General features: G+C 47.0%; 1 protein-coding gene across 10 annotated transcripts in view; it reads right to left on the bottom strand.

Annotated features, from left to right (window-relative positions):
• Window positions 1-2: 2 nt before the first annotated feature.
• The window catches only part of rbm47 (RNA binding motif protein 47), a 29,754-nt gene continuing 11,920 nt past the window's right edge, over window positions 3-17,836 (bottom strand). Inside the window, exons 2-7 of one of the 10 annotated variants that reach the window (XM_067250197.1) lie at window positions 7,986-8,850; window positions 7,534-7,879; window positions 5,813-5,836; window positions 5,026-5,235; window positions 3,615-3,808; window positions 3-3,395 (exon numbers count right to left, since the gene is read on the bottom strand). In XM_067250197.1, coding sequence (XP_067106298.1) covers window positions 3,162-3,395; window positions 3,615-3,808; window positions 5,026-5,235; window positions 5,813-5,836; window positions 7,534-7,879; window positions 7,986-8,819 — 1,842 coding nt within the window. In that variant the 5' untranslated portion in view covers window positions 8,820-8,850 and the 3' untranslated portion in view covers window positions 3-3,161. The remainder of the gene's footprint in view (window positions 3,396-3,614; window positions 3,809-5,025; window positions 5,236-5,812; window positions 5,837-7,533; window positions 7,880-7,985; window positions 8,851-17,836) is intronic. The other 9 variants (XM_067250201.1, XM_067250198.1, XM_067250204.1 and 6 more) reach the window with 9 other exon arrangements.

Genomic DNA, 17,836 nt, shown 5'->3' with positions numbered 1-17,836 from the left:
AATGTTTTTGAAAATGCTTTATTTAAACTATTGAACAACTATAAATACAATAAGGCTTGAGTTAGCGTTTATAACAAACAAACTGGTAAAAAACAGTGTAGAATAGACCAGGACAGAGGCACAGCTCTGCAAACAGGCATTACTTCCTGCAGAGCCCTTCTTCAATTAGACATATCTGTGTACACAGCTAGCCTGCTAACAGCCAGCCTGCCAACAGCTATGGAAAGCCTGCAAGTTGCTGCGGTTACCTTTCTATGAGCTGTGGCTAGGTGGCTAACAACCAGCCTTATGAAGCTAGCAGGTAGCAGCCAGGTTAACCAGCCTCATGAAGCTAGCAGCTAGCAGCGAGGTCAACCAGCCTCATGAAGCTAGCAGCTAGCAGCTCCAGGTCAAACTACAGGCACTATTTAGGTGAAAAGGATGTAAAGAGGGTAAAACGATGTGTAGACCAGATCGTTTCTACAAGAGTGTAATAGAGGTGGAGGGACTGCTGAATAGACTTAGAGACCAGGGTTAGCTCTGGAGAGACTTTAGTTCTGGGAGCTAACACAGTGAGAAACCTAGGAGATGACTTAGGTTGGGAATCAGACCTGCTTGCTTGGTTCCCTAGACCCCAGTCTTCAACCTCACACCAATAAAACCAAAACATGTTAATAGCACAATTATAACATAATAATAATAATGACTCTGATGTTCAAAACTATTGGACACTTTGGCAAAAAAAAGAGAAAAAAAGTTACTTTTTGCTACCTACGGTATATATAAAGTAAAGAACAAAATGTTTACTCTTGGAATATATTATTTCTTCCATTTCTTCTTTCTTCATACACAACACATAATGCATATATTAAATATATCCTGACTTTTTGTCATCATATAAGAAGACATTACCAGCAGAGGCCCCAAACACAGTGGGTCTGAGTTGTGGTGTCTGAAACATGTCAAAGTGAGCTGTGTCTTCACGTTCGTTAAAGCCACCTCTGTTTCTCTTGTGGAGAGGACAGTTTGTGTAAAAACACAACAATGGATTGATCTTGATATTTCCATTCTCAAACTGAATTGAGACTCATGCTTGTTTGGCCTCTAAATGAACCCTGATGAAGTTGTCAGCATGATACAGCAGCTTAGTATTTAAAGGAGTGTACATGTGTGTGTATTTTCTGTGTCTTGTTCCAGTTGATTCCAGCACAAAGCAGAGTTTCACCCTAACAGTGCTTGCTTAACATTCTTCTGGGTCATATTTACTTCATCTGAGAGCAAAAACTCTCTTTTACACACACACACACAGGTGTTTGAAAACCACAAAACTTTCTCACACAACATCACTGCAAGTATTAAACATCAGAACCTTCATGTGATAATGGCAATCTCTTGCCTTCTTATAAATACAGTTAAGTGCATCTTGATCAAGCAGAGGAAGGGAGACAGAAACAACAGTACCACAGAGGAGGTTAGGGTTAGGGTTAGAGGCCATCAGACGTATTTAGGGTTAGGGTTAGGGTTAGGGTTAGGGTTAGAGGCCATCAGACGTATTTAGGGAGTGTTTGAAATGTGAGAAAACATTCGTAGAAAGATGACATCACACGAGGTAGGCTTCAATAGGCCTGTGATAAACTACAAACCCCAGCATCCTTAGCACATACATCAGTTTGGTTATGCACAGGTCGGCACTTTCAGTTCTCTGATAGAAAAGGCATTGCAGTAAAACCGATAATGGCACATATGAATCTCCGAGTTGTGAAACTCTCTGAGCAGGGAGATCTCCAGCAGAAAGGCAGAGGAGGAGAGAGGCAGGTGACAGGTCTGTTGGTGTTCTGGTTCCACCAGGTCGCTCATCACCAGCTAAGCATATTTGGTTCAATCCAAGTTGTCAAATAAGTGCAAATGCACTCAAGAAAAAAAAAGTACAAGGAAATTGTCTCTCATCTGTTCATATTTGTTCACCTTTCAAGAGTCAAGCAGTGAAAGCAAATGCTAAAGACATGATACATGAACGCAAAACAGCAAAAACAACATTAGTTCAGTCTTACTCGGCTGGTCTGAGAGTAATGGTATCAGAAGGATGAGAGCCTAATCCCAACCCTAATTCCAAGGATTAAAACTAGAGACTCAAAAACTACCAATAACCCCATTTAGACTTGAGACCTGGCATGAGCCAACATAGTTCCAGTTTAGTTTAAGTGAGTTTACTCTCTACAGTTGTTGCTCTAATAAAATGCAAACAAGGCAAAAGCTACATAACACAACACTCAAAAAACATAAAGATGCTTAAACTCACACAAAAAATAAAATATAACCAAATATAAAGTTAAAATACCCCTTAAGAACCATAGTATATCTACTAAGCATCTCCTTCTTCCAGCATGGACGGACATCAGTAGGCCTAACATAGCTCTCTACAATACTCTCATGTTAATGACTCATGTTAAAACTCTTAAAATACAAAATATTCAAAATGTTTAAAACCTTTTTTTGTAGTCAATGTTTTTTTTGTTTTTTTTTGTCCAAACTTTTTTTTTAAAGCATTAAGAGCCAAGTCTCCACTTTCAAGAGTTCTAAAGAGGGAGGGGAATGGAGTGAGGATGTCATGTCTGTCTATTTGTTTGTCTGGGAGGGGAGTGGGGGGGGGGATTAGAAAGGTGGGGTTGAACATCTGACTGCAGATCAAGAGGCTGAAGGTTTAGATCCCCCCAATGCTAGTTGTTTTGGTTGGTCTACTGAGTGACTGTGCTATTGGGACTGTGAGGGTCAGGGTTAGGGTTAGTGAGGGTCAGGGTTAGGGTTAGTGAAGGTCAGCCCTGCTCTGAAACGTGGTTCACCATCACGACCATCACAACTATGTGGTCAGGGGTCAGTCATGCTGTCACATGTCAGAAAGTCAGACAAGGATGGACCCCTAGCATGGATGCTAGGGGTCAGTAGGTCAGGGATCAAAGTTGAGTGAATAAACATAAAACCGGTTTAGCGTGGGTGTAGCGCCCCCCAGCAAGACGATTAGGATGTGGAGACACTAACGAAACATTGCCGTTTTGTTCTTTACAGTGGACAGTTAGAGGGACAGTTGGAAGGACAGTTAGAAGGACAGTTAGAAGGACAGTTAGGGTTAAAAGGTAGCTGTAGGTGAAACCCTCTCAGCTGTGGCGTGGGGGTGGCATGGTGGTCTAGTACGTCTGGTAGACGTCGTGCAGCGGCAGCTGGAAGGTGGCGGGGGGGAAGGTCTGGGGGACGGCGTAGCCGGCGTAGCCCCCGTAGGCCGCCATAGCAGCGTTCTTCTGCAGCGCGGCCAGAGCCGCCGTGTTGTAGCTGGAGACGGGGATGTATCCACCGTACAAGCCCGCCCCGGGGAGACGCTGCATGCTGGGGGTCATGGTGTAGACAGGGGTGATGGGACGGCCCTGGAGGAGGGAGGGAGGAAGGGTTATTCCCAGACCTTTTGAAGGAAGTGAATCAGAATATATTTTCTTTGTGTTGCTTGAAAGGATGGCTAGCCCTAACGCTTGTAGCTGTGTTTCTGTGGGCTTGATGTGTATGTGTATTGTGTATATCTGTGTAAGTATGTGAAGTGTGCGTACAACTACATGTGTTTCTGTCTACATCTGTGTGTGTGTGTGTACCTGGAGTGTTGAGGGTGTGTAGATGGCAGGTGTGTGTACCTGGAAGGGCGGGGGTGTGGACACGGGCGGAGCGCTGGCGTGTTCATGCTGCAGGGCTAGGGGGTTCATCAGGTGCTCCACCGCGTGCATCTTGCCCTCCTCCAGCAGCTTGGCAGGGAACACCGGGTACTGTCCCCCCAGCGCCGGCAGGGCCACTGCACACACACACCCACGTGAGAGGGATGCACACACACCATATTTACACACACATGTGCAGCACTACACACAGACACAAAGCATGCAGACATGAGCAGTAAGCAGAGAGAGAGACACACACACATGGAGAGAGAGAGAGAGAGAGAGAGAGAGAGAGAGAGAGAGAGAGAGAGAGAGAGAGAGAGAGAGAGAGAGAGAAAGAGAGAGAGAGACGCACACAAGAACATACACAAAATAGGCAAAGGTGTAGTGATATTAGAACTGGCGTGACAGAGAGCAGGGAGGGAAGGCTGAGAGCAGTGAGAGGTCTGGCAGGGAAACAGAAAAAGGGAAGTTCCACAAGCTTGCAATGTGTTCTGGGGGTGTGACTTGGATTAAGATGCCACTCTGCTCTGGATTATCTTCAGCCCAGGTACCCCCCCGTAACACACTCACACACAGCCAACACAACGTCACTCATTGTTTTAAACGGACAAAAGTCCTTTTCAGACTGGCCCAAGTTGATCCTTTGATTCCATGCTCGTCGACTTGGATTGACGACTGTGGATTGTGGAATCTTGTCCAAATCAGGGTCGGATCGCTCATGACGAAGTGCCGGGAAAATCCACTTAAACTACCAGACCTCAAATCAACCAATGAATGACGGCGGTAATCACACAAAGTGCATACAGATGGTGATTGAAGGTTTGAGGAAATCAAGGAAACATTGGGAGGTTTTTACAGACGAGGGACTGTGATGTTGCATAGTTTCCTGAGCAGGATCAGAAGAATGTTAGTGTTGAAGGCAGATCAGGAGAGATCTAAAGAGATGCATAACATATTAGGAGAGATCTAAAGAGATGTAGAACATATCTGGAGAGATCTAAAGAGATGCAGAACAGAACACCACAGACACGAGATCCAGAATTGGAGAGAGGAGCCTTGGAGACAAGGGGAGGTTGTCACTATCTGGCCATGCTAGAAAGAACCTCTTTAACCATGTCAAACCTCCAACCCTTTTGCATGTTGAGCATCTTTAAACACAGGAAGTCCTCACCATTCGAGGTACCCTACAACACTTCCATATCTATTTATGAGTCTGTTCTTCCATGACCATCTAGTGGCAACCAGCAAGTTGGGACAGCCCTCCCCAGCAGGGTTGAGAGGTAGCAGAGTGGGGGAGGTGGGAGTTTAAGGCACTCAGGGGGCTGGGACAAAGGGAATCTGTCCTACTGACTTGTGCCGGGTTTGATGCCGACTGGGTTGACGGAGGCTGCCAGCTCCAGGCCGGGCACCAGCTCGTAGGGCTTGTCGGACGGCTTGGTCTTGCCCTCGTGGTAGCGGCTGTAGATGCCGCGGCCGGCAGAGTAGCCTCCCAGGTAGGACCCCCGCGGACCGGGCGTACGGCTAGCGGTTGCGGCCCGCCCACGGCCTCGTACCGTACCTGCTGGACAACCACACCACAGGGGGCGCTGATGAGCATGGCAGGCTGAGGAGCTGACGGAACACTGACTCTCCTACGACTTGTTGAGCTGCTGACTTGCATTCTGGAATACTAGTGGAAACTACTGTCACCTTAGTAGCGAGCAGCCTTTAAAGCATACAGCAAATCTCCTGCAGGGGAAATAATGTTCTAGCCATGTTTCCAACCGGGCTGGCTGACTTTCACAATAAAAACTGGAACTGCCTCTTTGTTAATTCAGGGTGTGTCTGTTCAGGGATTTCATTTAAATGCAGACATCGCAGAAGCAAAGGACCTACTTTGACATCCTAATGATCTGAAGCACTGTTGCAGGAGTCTTCCCTATCAGAGCTACGCTGAATCCTAATGATCTGAAGCACTGCTGCAGGAGTCTTCCCTATCAGAGCTACGCTGAAGTGTGTTCTAGTCAATCAAATGGGAAAAATAGCAGGACAGGAAGGATGTTACAAAAGCCAAAAGAGTATGTCACGTGACAAAGAAACTTATTTTTAATAGGATAAGAGTTTAAGTAGGAGTAGCCAATAAGGATGTGAGAGATTACCATTGGTCTGTATCATTGGGCCTCCTTTGGAGAAAAAACCAAAACACGATTGTGAAAGTCTTGAAACAATTTTTCTCCCTCCGACCTCCCACAGACCCAGGTCAAGAAATCCTTCAAATACCTTTTGAAGGTATTTGAAAATCTCCAGAAAGTTTCATTTACTTCAAAGTTGGCACTTTGAGTACTGATGATTTTCAGGTAAACAACCCCAATTACTGGACCCAAGTCTGTCACACACATTCAGACAATACAGGAAGTTCTCCATATGTGATTTCTTATCTTAAATCCGTCTCAATCAATGGGAAGATTCAAGGATTCATGTGTAGCTACAGTGGGTACTGAAATAATTCAGACCCCTTTAAATTTTTCACTCTTTGTTTCATTACAGACATTTGCTAAAATCCAAAAAGTTCATTTTATTTCTCATTAATGTACACTCAGCACCCCATCTTGACCGAAAAAAACAGAAATGTAGACATTTTTGCAAATTTATTAAAAAATAAAAACTGAAATATCACATGGTCATAAGTATTCAGACCCTTTGCTCAGTATTGAGTAGAAGCACCCTTTTGAGCTAGTACAGCCATGAGTCTTCTTGGGAATGATGTAACAAGTTTTTCACACCTGGATTTGGGAAATCCTCTGCCATTCTTCCCTGCAGATCCTCTCCAGTTCTGTCAGGTTGGATGGTGAACAGACATTTTCAGGTCTCTCCAGAGATGCTCAATTGGGTTTAGGTCAGGGCTCTGGCTGGGCCAGTCAAGAATGGTCACAGAGTTGTTCCGAAGCCACTCCTTTGTTATTTTAGCTGTGTGCTTAGGGTCATTGTCTTGTTGGAAGGTGAACCTTCAGCACAGTCTGAGGTTCAGAGCACTCTGGAAGCTTCTAGGATATCTGTACTTGGCCGCATTCATCTTTCCTTCAATTGCAACCAGTTGTCCTGTCTCTGCAGCTGAAAAACACCCCCATAGCATGATGCTGCCATCACCATGTTTCACTGTTGGGATTGTATTGGGCAGATGATGAGCAGTGCCTGGTTTTCTCCACACAAAACACTCAGAATTAACGCCAAAAAATTCAATCTTGGTCTCATCAGACCAGAGAATCTTATGTCTCATAGTCTGGGAGTCCTTCATAAATATGAGTGTCACAGCAAAGGGTCTGAATACTTATGACCATATGATATTTCAGTTCTTCTTTTTTAATACATTTGCAAAAAAGTTTTTTTCTGTCAAGATGGGGTGCTGAGTGTACACCAATTAGAAATAAAATGAACTTTTTTGATTTTAGCAAATGGCTGCAATGAAACAAAGAGTGAAACATTTTAAGGGGTCTGAATACTTTCCATACCCACTGTATATGTTCATTTTAAATTCATCACAAATTCTATGTAAATTTGTGGTGGTCCTGTTTGTTAAATGATCACTGATGTGTTCACTGGCAGTACAAATAACAAAAATTGGGCCAAAACCTGGAACACTGGTGTCTGATCAAGCCTGGTTGAAGGATCTGCTTCCATGTATGAAACAGGAAGTGCTGTGTGATGAAATGGGAAGTGCTGTTCTGTGCCCATACTCAAACTCTCAAGCTTTAGATCTCAAGAAATTGGTGGTAATTATAACCCCACTACATCATTATCAGACAGATCATACAACCAGGCTTGTATGATCTCCACCTACTGGGAACAACAACAACAGCAGGGGTAGAAAAGGGTCTCTAACCTTTGACGAAGTATTCCCTGTTGGGTCCTATGAGCGTGCTGTAGGGGTAGCCGTAGTAGGCCAGGGTGTAGGGGTCGCACTGGTACACGTAGTTCTGCTGAGACGCCTCCGGAGCAGCCGCCACGGCTGCAGCAGCGCCCCCCTTGGACGCCTTCTGGTAGCGTGTGTACTGCTCCTTGTCCACGGGCTTGGCCAGCGTTACCTCGATACAGGAGCCCTCCACTTCCGTGTTGTTCAGGTGTTCCATGGCCAGGACGGCATCGTCGCGAGACGAGAAGTGGACGAAAGCGTAGTCGCGAATCTTCTTAACACGTTCCACACAGCCCGGGTTCCACTGGCTGAACACCTGCAGGTTCAGGAAGGAGATCAGGAGGTCAGGAGGGAGGAAGGAAGTGTTCTATCCACGACTCACATTCATAACCCACCCACCCACCCATCCCTTTCCTGCTGACCTGTCGGAGGGTCTCCTCACTGGTCTCCATCATCAGGTTCCGGACATACAAGATCTTCACCGTCTCCATGACATCCTCGTCCACGTCGATCTCCGGCTCCGCCCAGTCCACGGCGATTTGGTGTCCCCACAGCTGGATGCGTCCGGGCATCAGCTTCCTGCGCGCCATGGCGGCCGCACGGTGAGACTCGTACTCCACGAAGGCGAAGCCGCGGTTCTTCATCTTGTCCGCGGCGCTGGCGTACACAATCACGTCCAGAACACCCTCCGTCACCTTGGAGACCTCCTCTAGGATCTCCTCGCGCTTCTTGGTCTTGGGGATCCCACCGATGAACAGGCGGCAGTTGTCAACAGAGCAGCAGACGCCCAGCAGCCGACCCGGCCGAACCTCGTAGTTGTTGAGCTCACGGACGGCCCTCTTGGCCTCGTGTTTCTGTGTGTACATGACAAAGGCATAGCCGCGATTCTTGCCGTCAAAGTCCATCATCAGGCGCATCTCGTAGATGCGGCCCACAGACTCGAACACCGGGACCAGCTCATCCTCGTACACGTCCCGGGGGATCTTCCCCACGAAGATCTCGCAGCCCCGGGGGGGCGAGGCACCGGCCCAGCCTGGGGGGGGACCGTACTTGCGCTGGCCATTCTCCTGGACCATGCCGTAGCCGGTGCGCTCCATCAGTGCCACCAGGGAGCCCTCATTTGGGGCTCCCGCCACGCCCTCCGGCACTGGGATTGGCCGCTGGAGAGATAGAAGGGAGGGGCCAGAGGGCTTGGAGGGGGCGGAGTTACTGCTCATGGCTGAGGAGGAGGAGGAGGCGGGATCTTCGGCCGTCATTCTGACAAAACCATCCAATCAGATCTACAGCCTGGAAGAAGCAGAGGCGGTGAAAGATGAATCTTTCAGATAAATAGAGATGGAGATGAGACGTAGCTCTGGTGCAACAAGTCAAGCAGAGCCTTGTGACTCATGTGAAACACCAGGAATATCATTTTATATTGGATCCACACCCTGTGAAATAAAACAATAACATCAGTCATGTGTTCGTTCTTCCTCCTTCAGCCTGTCACGGGGAGGAGGAGCGTCGGTAAATGATCCAGAGAGCCTTTTTTACAGCCCTGTTGTTATTCAGGCGCTCTGATCTGACCCCTGACCCCTGGCACACAGAATGAGGGGCCGTAAACCCCAGCTCAGGGTTCACTGATTAAGCCTGGGTCACATGCTACGATGTGTGTGTGTGTGTGTGTGTGCAGGGGGGTGCTGTGTAGGACTGCGGTATACATAACTCTCTACTGTGAGTCAACAGCAGGTGAAAGGCCTCTGATCCAACACTAACAGCTGCAATACCAGCTGCCACCAGCAGAGGGTCCCTGTGCTGACCTGAGGGTGCGGACGTGCCAGTCACACCCGCTTCATTAAAGGGCTCATAAACACAGAACAGAGAACAATCTCAAATCGGCTTCCCCAACATAAACCTCTTATTCTCACTAACACCCTGCAGGCCTGGGGAACGGAAAAACACCAAACTGTGTATTAAACCCCCCGCTCACAACTTCAATCATGGACTAGCTATGCAGAAACGATGTCATGTGTGTGTTTGTGTGTGTGTATGTATGTGTGTGTGTGTTTGTGTGCCTAGACTTTGCCAGAATAAGGTGAGACCAGTTCACAGGGTAAAACATTGCAAAGCCTTGCAACCATGGATACGCACATGCATAACCTGACCCGATATCCCACCTACACACATACACACACACACACACACACACACACACACACACACACACACACACACACACACACACACACACACACACACACACACACACACACAGGTACATTCAAGGTTGAAGGTATTAAAGTCACTTCTGAACTTGTACCTTAGCTTGAAACAGAGGGGGGGGGGGAATGGAGAGAGAGGGGGAAGGAGGGAGAGACTTAGAGAGACAGACAGAGAGACAAAAAGGGAGAGAGAATCAGAGAGAGAGAGACACAGAGAGAGAGAAAGAGAGAGATACCAACCAGAAGAACACTACAAGAAGTGAATCTCCAGGCTATATTTTCAGGACAACTTCCAGTACCTTTCTGGTTAATCTGGATGAACCAATAAATGATGGCATCGATAGGCACTTCTTTATATCTTTGTCCAGAACAGATTCTCTATCAGCTGCATGTAGCTGTGCTGTTTATGACACTCTATGAGCTGCATGTAGCTGTGCTGTTTATGACACTCTCCTCAGCCACAGCTCTCTGCAGAGTTCACTTCAACTACAAACCGTTCTCAGAAAGAGTAACTAAGGGCAACACACAACTACATATTGGCCCAAAGGTCGTCCATCAGGAAGTGGATATTCAGCTTTCTCATTCTGACAACGACATCATGGCTTCCAACCAGGATGTAAACTCCCTTAAAATGTCCCCTTCTGAGTCTAATCTGTTTCTCCTTCCTGCTCCTCAGATCTGCTCGTGAGAGAGAAGAACTGAAACTATGTAACAGTCAGTTTGGAGTCTCTGTTCCTGGGAGAAGTGAGAACAAGCGACACCACTGTCGCTGTGTCTCTGTATGTGCAAGTGTATGGTTATGTGTGTGTCTAGTGTTTGTGTGCGTGTAGTGTTTGTGTGTGTGTACCTGGTGTTTGTGTGTGTGCCTGGTGTTTGTGTGTCTGGTGTCTGTGTGTGCCTGGTGTATGTATGTGTGCACAGTACAGTCCTTTTTCCAGAAAACTAAAAATAAACAATTTTGACAATGGAATAAAGACACAAAAGACAAGAAACACGGGGTTGAGAAACTGAGGAGGACAAAAGAGAAGGAGGAGGGGAGAGAAGGAGAGGAAAGAGGGTGCAGAAAAAAAAAAGATTATTCATTCTCTAGCCTGTAATCTCATCATTGTGCTAGCTTGGCAAGAGCTGACCTTTACAGAACTGTGTGTGTGTGGTGGAGGTGGTGTGTGTATGTGTACAGGTGTACAGAGGTGTGTGCGGTGGTGTGTGTGTGGAACAAACCTAAGCTAGCTGTAGGTCGATGATTAACCATGGACAATCCAAATCACAACCCCCACACACACAGAGAGAGAGAGAGAGATAGAAGAGAGAGAGAGAGTGGGGGAGAGAAGGGGAGAGACGGAGAAAATGACAGGGAGAGAGAGGGACGGAGAGAGATAGAGAGACAAGGATAGAGAGAGAGGGAGAGAGGAGAGAGAAGGGCAGAGACACGGAGAGAGAGGGAGAGAGAGAGAGAGGGAGAGAAGAGAGAGGGAGAGATCATAGTTATAAAGGGTTAAACATACACCTGAAGTGCAGCTCCCCCACAAGGGCCGAAACAGGGGTCAGGGGTTAGGGGTCAGAGGGCCCAAACCCATAGGATGGTGGGATGCCATTGGAGGATGGACACAGGTGTTTTACCACATTGGCTGTTGCAGGAAGCAGCAGTTAACCAGTTATGATTTGATTGAACCAACTAGGGGCTGGCGAGGATTAAAGTCTGCTTCAAAGGTCCACCTGGGTCAGAGGTCAGCTATGTGTTATAGTTGCTCATTACCAAGCTGCTGAGTCTCTTCACACTAACTGACAGTTTTGGAGGAAACAGGCTGAAAAATTACTTATTCAGCTTTCCTGATGACCCTCTGCACTCTGCACTCTGTCTGCCCTCCACAATCTATCTCACCACCCTGTGTTTGTGGGAGGTTACATGTAGGCGCTGTGCTTCATCGTGTTCCTGATGGAACTGAAGCAGGTACAAGTCTCCTGGTCTAGCTTCTGTCCTGAGTGACATTGAGCCACAGGGTTAGATAGGGTTAGGGTTAGATAGCAGGACACCATGTTGGTTTGAGAGCTCACACACACACGTGGCGCCGGCTCACAACACACGAACAGCAAGTCACACGGCAACCAAACTGAACAACTATTGTGTGTGTTTGTGTGTGTGTGTGGGACTGATTCAAAATGTCTTCCTCCACAGACTCAAACATGGCTACAGAAGGGATGACCACAGTATGAACTCTGACTCATTAAACGTAAGTAAAAGACGTTGTACAGTAACTGACATCCAGACAGCTTGACGATGGCTACACCAAACACCACAACTCTGCATCATGACAATCCCAACAGTCCACAACCACTGACAGAAACCCCTGTACACACAACAGAAACAACAGTTTCAACTGAAATTTTAACAATATGTCTAACAACAGCACACAACCAACAGTTGAACACTTTCTTCAAACAGTTCAGCTCACACTATGAGGTGAGCTAAACCCAAGAAACGAGAAAAGAAAACAGTTGTAAACTAAAAATAAAGAGCTAATAAGTATAGCAAACCGATAAAGACAGGATAAGTATATTAAACAGACAGATGTAGGAGGAGTAAAGATGTATAAAGTACCCCAATTGTTCCGCTGTGCTCCAGCTCTGCTGTTTCTGCCAGACTGTTAGTCCTCCATGAGAGGCAGGTACAGCAGGGCACTAAGCACAGCCCTACCCCCCCCCCCCCCCCACACACACACACACACCTCTCACACTCACACACACACACACACACTCACACACACACACCGGACCTGAGCCACAGCTACTGCAGGGGCTGGACTAAAGCAGGTGGAGGTGGAGCCAAACAGGTGCTTGTGTGTGTGTGTGTGAGGTGTGTATGTGTGTGTGAGAGGTGTGTGTGTGTGAGGAGTATGTGTGTGTGTGTGAGGAGTATGTGTGTGAGGTGTGTGTGTGTGTGTGTGAGGAGAATGTGTGTGTTTGTGGACTTTAACCAGGGAAGGAAGCTCAGACTGTGGAGCGACAGAGAGAAGGGTGGAGACCATGAAACACACACACACACACACAAAGGCACCTGTTGCATACACTCTGACTCAGTGTAACTAATAAGCGAGTAAGACCTAACATTAGACATGTGAGGAGATGGCTGATGGGAAGTGTGGTTTTTAGTTGACTAACCAGAGCAGGAAGTGTGATTCTCCAAAGGAGGATAACCCAGCCAGTCATGTCAGCACAAGACAAATGACTTGGTGTGTGTATGTGTCTGTGTGTGTGTCTGTGTCTGTGTGTGTGTACATAACAACAATGGACGCGTCCTAGCACGGCTTCAGCTAAGCAAACAACTCACACCTCACAGAGCAACTAAGAGACCAGCTAAAAGATAGAGGGGGAAAAAGGGGGGAGGGAGAGAGGGAGAGAGAGAGAGTGACTGAAAGAGAGTGAAAGAGAGAGAGACTGAAAGAGACTGAAAGAGAGAGAAACCTGAAACTCAGGATAAGTCTTCCTGATTCTCTGTGTTTCAAGAGAGTACCAGAGGGAGAGAGAGGGAGGGTGCAGTCAGAGAGAGAGGGAGAGGGAGGGTGCAGTCAGAGAGAGAGGGAGAGGGAGGGTGCAGTCAGAGAGAGAGGGAGAGGGAGGGTGCAGTCAGAGAGAGAGGGAGAGGGAGGGTGCAGTCAGAGAGAGAGGGAGAGGGAGGGTGCAGTCAGAGAGAGAGGGAGAGAGAGAGGGAGGGTGCAGTCAGAGAGGGAGGGAGAGAGGGTTGCAGTCACGAGGACCAATCGAAACCAACACCCCTTCCTCTCAGCCACTCAGGGGAGGGGCCACATTAACATGGAGAGACTGAGAGAAGCAGAGATCCAAGATAAGGGATTTGTGATTGTAATTCTCTTTCCTTTGATTTGTAATATAAGTTCTATAAGTTTGTGTGTTTGTTTCGGTGTGTGTGTGTGTTTGAGTGTGTGGGTGTGAGTGTGTGTGTGTGTGTCTTTGTGTATGTATGTTTCTTTGTGTATGTGTCTTAGTGTGTGTGTGTGTGTGTGTGTGTGAGTGAGTGAGTGAGTGTATAGGTCAGGACACAGATATATCCAAGAGGAGTCAGGTGTTCCGGTGAGCAGACCAGTTAATGGTTAACGGTTTACAACCACGGATCACAATGAGTGAAGGAATGATCCCATCATTCCATCCTTTAGTCATCACACACTCACACACACTTCACACACACACTCACACACACTTCACACACACACTCACACACACTTCACACACACACTCACACACACTTCACATGCGGAGTGTCTCTAGTAATTCTCCTTCATCAGACTTGGAACCAAGGAACTCACCCTCTCATCAACACTTCTTGGAACCAAGGAACTCACCCTCTCATCAACACCTCTTGGAACCAAGGAACTCACCCTCTCATCAACACCTCTTGGAACCAAGGAACTCACCCTCTCATCAACACCTCTTCAACTATTCCACCGAACACAGACACAATCACAATAGCTCACTTGATAAAAGCTCACTTTAGCCTTACCTAAACCCATAGGGAATGTGCCAAACCTTAACCCCTAACAGACAGGTGTATAGCAGACAGACAGGTGTAGAGCAGACAGACAGACAGGTGTAGTGCAGACAGACAGACAGGTGTAGAGCATACAGATAGACAGACAGGTGTAGAGCATACAGACAGACAGGTGTAGAGCAGACAGACAGACAGACAGGTGTAGAGCAGACAGACAGGTGTAGAACAGACAGACAGACAGGTGTAGAGCAGACAGACAGGTGTAGAACAGACAGACAGACAGGTGTAAAGCAGACAGACAGTCACCAGGCAGCTGCCATCTTGGGCTGATGTTATCTGGCAGAGCTCTGAAACTCTGTTGCTCTACATCATAGTCAGTCCCATTCAAATTGTTTATTTTACTGAGATTTTATTAGGATATTTCATAGATGCTCCTATGTGTATTCTACATGTTACTTCTACTTTACTTGTTCTGTAACTTGGGCACATTAGTTACCTGAACACTTTCAAAAAAACTGTAAATGTGAGGAACCAAATGTTCCTTGTGTCCCTCCCCCTCCTCCCCGCTCCCCCTCCTCCCCCCTCTCCTCCTCCCCGCTCCCCCTCCTCCCCGCTCCCCCTCCTCCCCCCTCCCCCCTCTCCTCCTCCCCGCTCCCCCTCCTCCCCCCTTCTCCCCCCTCCCTCCTCCCCTCCCCCCTCTCCTCCTCCCCGCTCCCCCTCCTCCCCCCTTCACCCCCCTCCCTCCTCCCCGCTCCCCCTCCTCCTCCCCCCTCCCCCCCCCTCCTCCTCCCCGCTCCCCCTCCTCCCCCCTTCTCCCCCCTCCCTCCTCCCCCCCCCCTCTCCTCCCATTGAGATAGAGAACCTTCAAAGTGAAACTTGCCTGAAGAATGTTGGGTTAGAAAGAGAGTTCCAACCCCCCCATTCCTCCCCCCCTTCCCCTCCCCCGCCTTCCCCCCCCCCTGACCCTTCCCGACCCCCAGCCCCCACCGCTGCTCCACTTAGAGTTTCCAGTTCATTTACCTCCAGACTGCCCCCCCCACACACACACACCCCAGACACACACACACACACACACACTCCAGATACACACACTAACCCTTCATTCAGAGATTTGCTGTGTTTTTATATTGTCATGACTACTGCTTATAACCTTCAACCCCCAGTCAAAACTTCATTTTGTGATGAAGCAGTTTATAAGGCAGAGTTCAGTCATTTCAGGAAGTCATACCATCATCATATAACAAATCACACTCTAAGCAGATCGCAAAAGTCCTAATGATAGAAATTACAGCTTGCTGATTCGGCACTGTGTCTCATATTCTTTCCTCTCGACACAAAATGGCTGCTACTTCTCAGGTGAGGAGACTTGCTGTGTAGAAAGACTGTCTTAGAAATGTAATTTGAAACACAAATAGTACCATAACTAATCTCTACAATTTCTGTCCTAATCAGAGATGGCAAAAGTACACACATTTTTCACTCAAGTAGAAAGATACTCATGTTTAAAAAAGACTATTTTTTACTCAAGTTAAAGTAAAGAAGAATGGGCTCTGACATATACTTAAGTAAAAAATAGCCTTAACTGCTACTTGGTGGACCTCACATCATATTAACAAATTAATACAAAAAGACTATAGACACGCAATGCATTCGCCAAGAATCCTTTTTTAATTTTGAACATCTCCCTCATATATGGACATGGATGATGAGGAATGTCTCTATTCTCAGTCATGTAGACATCGCTAACTCCCTCTGTTTTATCGATAACGTATTTTGAAACTTTTTCTCAACTTTTTTTCAACCTTTCAATACTCTTTTTCACACACAACATGATACAAAAATGTATTTTAAAAATCGTACTTTTTTTCACAATGAAATGAGAGAAAAGGAGAGAGGAGGAGAGAGAGAGAGGGGAGAAGAGAACAGAGAAGCCTTAAACAGAGTTGATTAAAGAAGAGCAGAGCACAAGAGTACAGTAGAGTTTTGTAGTCCTCATCAAGTACTCATCAATGATGCAAACTTTTTTGGGGCAAAGGTTAAAAAAAAATATTCTACTGGTTACCGTCTGCCTTGCTCCATGGTAGCTTCATAGACTAGCTTACGTCTGTTGTACGTGATTGCCAGGAAATGAAAAAAATGCACACAATGACAAGAAATACAATTGATCATGCCACCAAATACAGATTAAAAAACTAAAGTTAAAAGTCTAGCTCTTAAATGTAAGACGTAAAAGGTACAGATATTTGTGTAAAAAATGTGAGGGGTAAAATAACTAGTAAAAATAATACTAAAGTAAAGTACAGAAAAATCTACTTAAGTACTGTAAGTACTTGTACTTACATTCCTCCCTATCTCTGGTCCTAATGTGAACCCTCTTAACAAAGACCAAACACAGAAGCTTGTATACTTTTGTACTACTACTTGCTTTTACACTAAAGCGATATTGCTAGTTTTGCCCTTGCTAATTACGCAACCTTACAGGGTTAGCATTAGCACTGACATTGGTGAAGAGCTTTAGTCACTACCCAACACTAGCTAGGGTTAGCATTAGCATTAGGCTGTAGCTTTGCATCATTGGAAAAACACGTTCCTTAGGAATGCTGAAATGACTGCTTCCATCAGCTCACCTCCCCAAGGCCACGCAGCTCAACCACTGACACTGTCACACTCATGATGACACCACTGACACTGTCACACTCATGATGACACCACTGACACTGTCACACTCATGATGACACCACTGACACTGTCACACTCATGATGAAACCACTGACACTGTCACACTCATGATAACACCACTGACACTGTCACACTCATGATGACACCACTGACAATGTCACACTCATGATAACACCACTGACACTGTCACACTCATGATAACACCACTGACACTGTCACACTCATGATGACACCACTGACACTGTCACACTCATGATGACACCACTGACACTGTCACACTCATGACAACACCACTGACACTGTCACACTCATGATAACAACATAAACACTGGTGTGTGTGTGCTTATGAGGGGAACAACCAATGAACAGCACTCCTGCTTCAAACTTCTCCCTCCTACTGCCACTTACAGTAAACACTCACACGCACCTGCCCCGAACACACACCTGCCCTGAACACACACCTGCCCTGAACACACACCTGGCCTGAACACACACCTGCCCTGAACACACACCTGGCCTGAACACACACCTGGCCTGAACACACACCTGCCCTGAACACACACCTGCCCCGAACACACACCTGCCCCGAACACACACCTGCCCCGAACACACACCTGCCCTGAACACACACCTGCCCTGAACACACACCTGGCCTGAACACACACCTGGCCTGAACACACACCTGCCCTGAACACACACCTGGCCTGAACACACACCTGGCCTGAACACACACCTGCCCTGAACACACACCTGGCCTGAACACACACCATGTTTGGCCTCGATGAACGCACACACAGGCACACACACACACACACACACACATTCCTCTAGGCTTTGTGTATCTACAGGTCAAAAGTATGAGGCCCCACAACGATGAAACTGACACATACTT

This window comes from Osmerus mordax, chromosome 14 (genome assembly GCF_038355195.1).
Source record: "Osmerus mordax isolate fOsmMor3 chromosome 14, fOsmMor3.pri, whole genome shotgun sequence".
In the NCBI taxonomy this organism is placed as follows: Eukaryota; Metazoa; Chordata; class Actinopteri; order Osmeriformes; family Osmeridae; genus Osmerus; species Osmerus mordax.
This window is presented reverse-complemented; position numbering and strand designations above follow the sequence as displayed.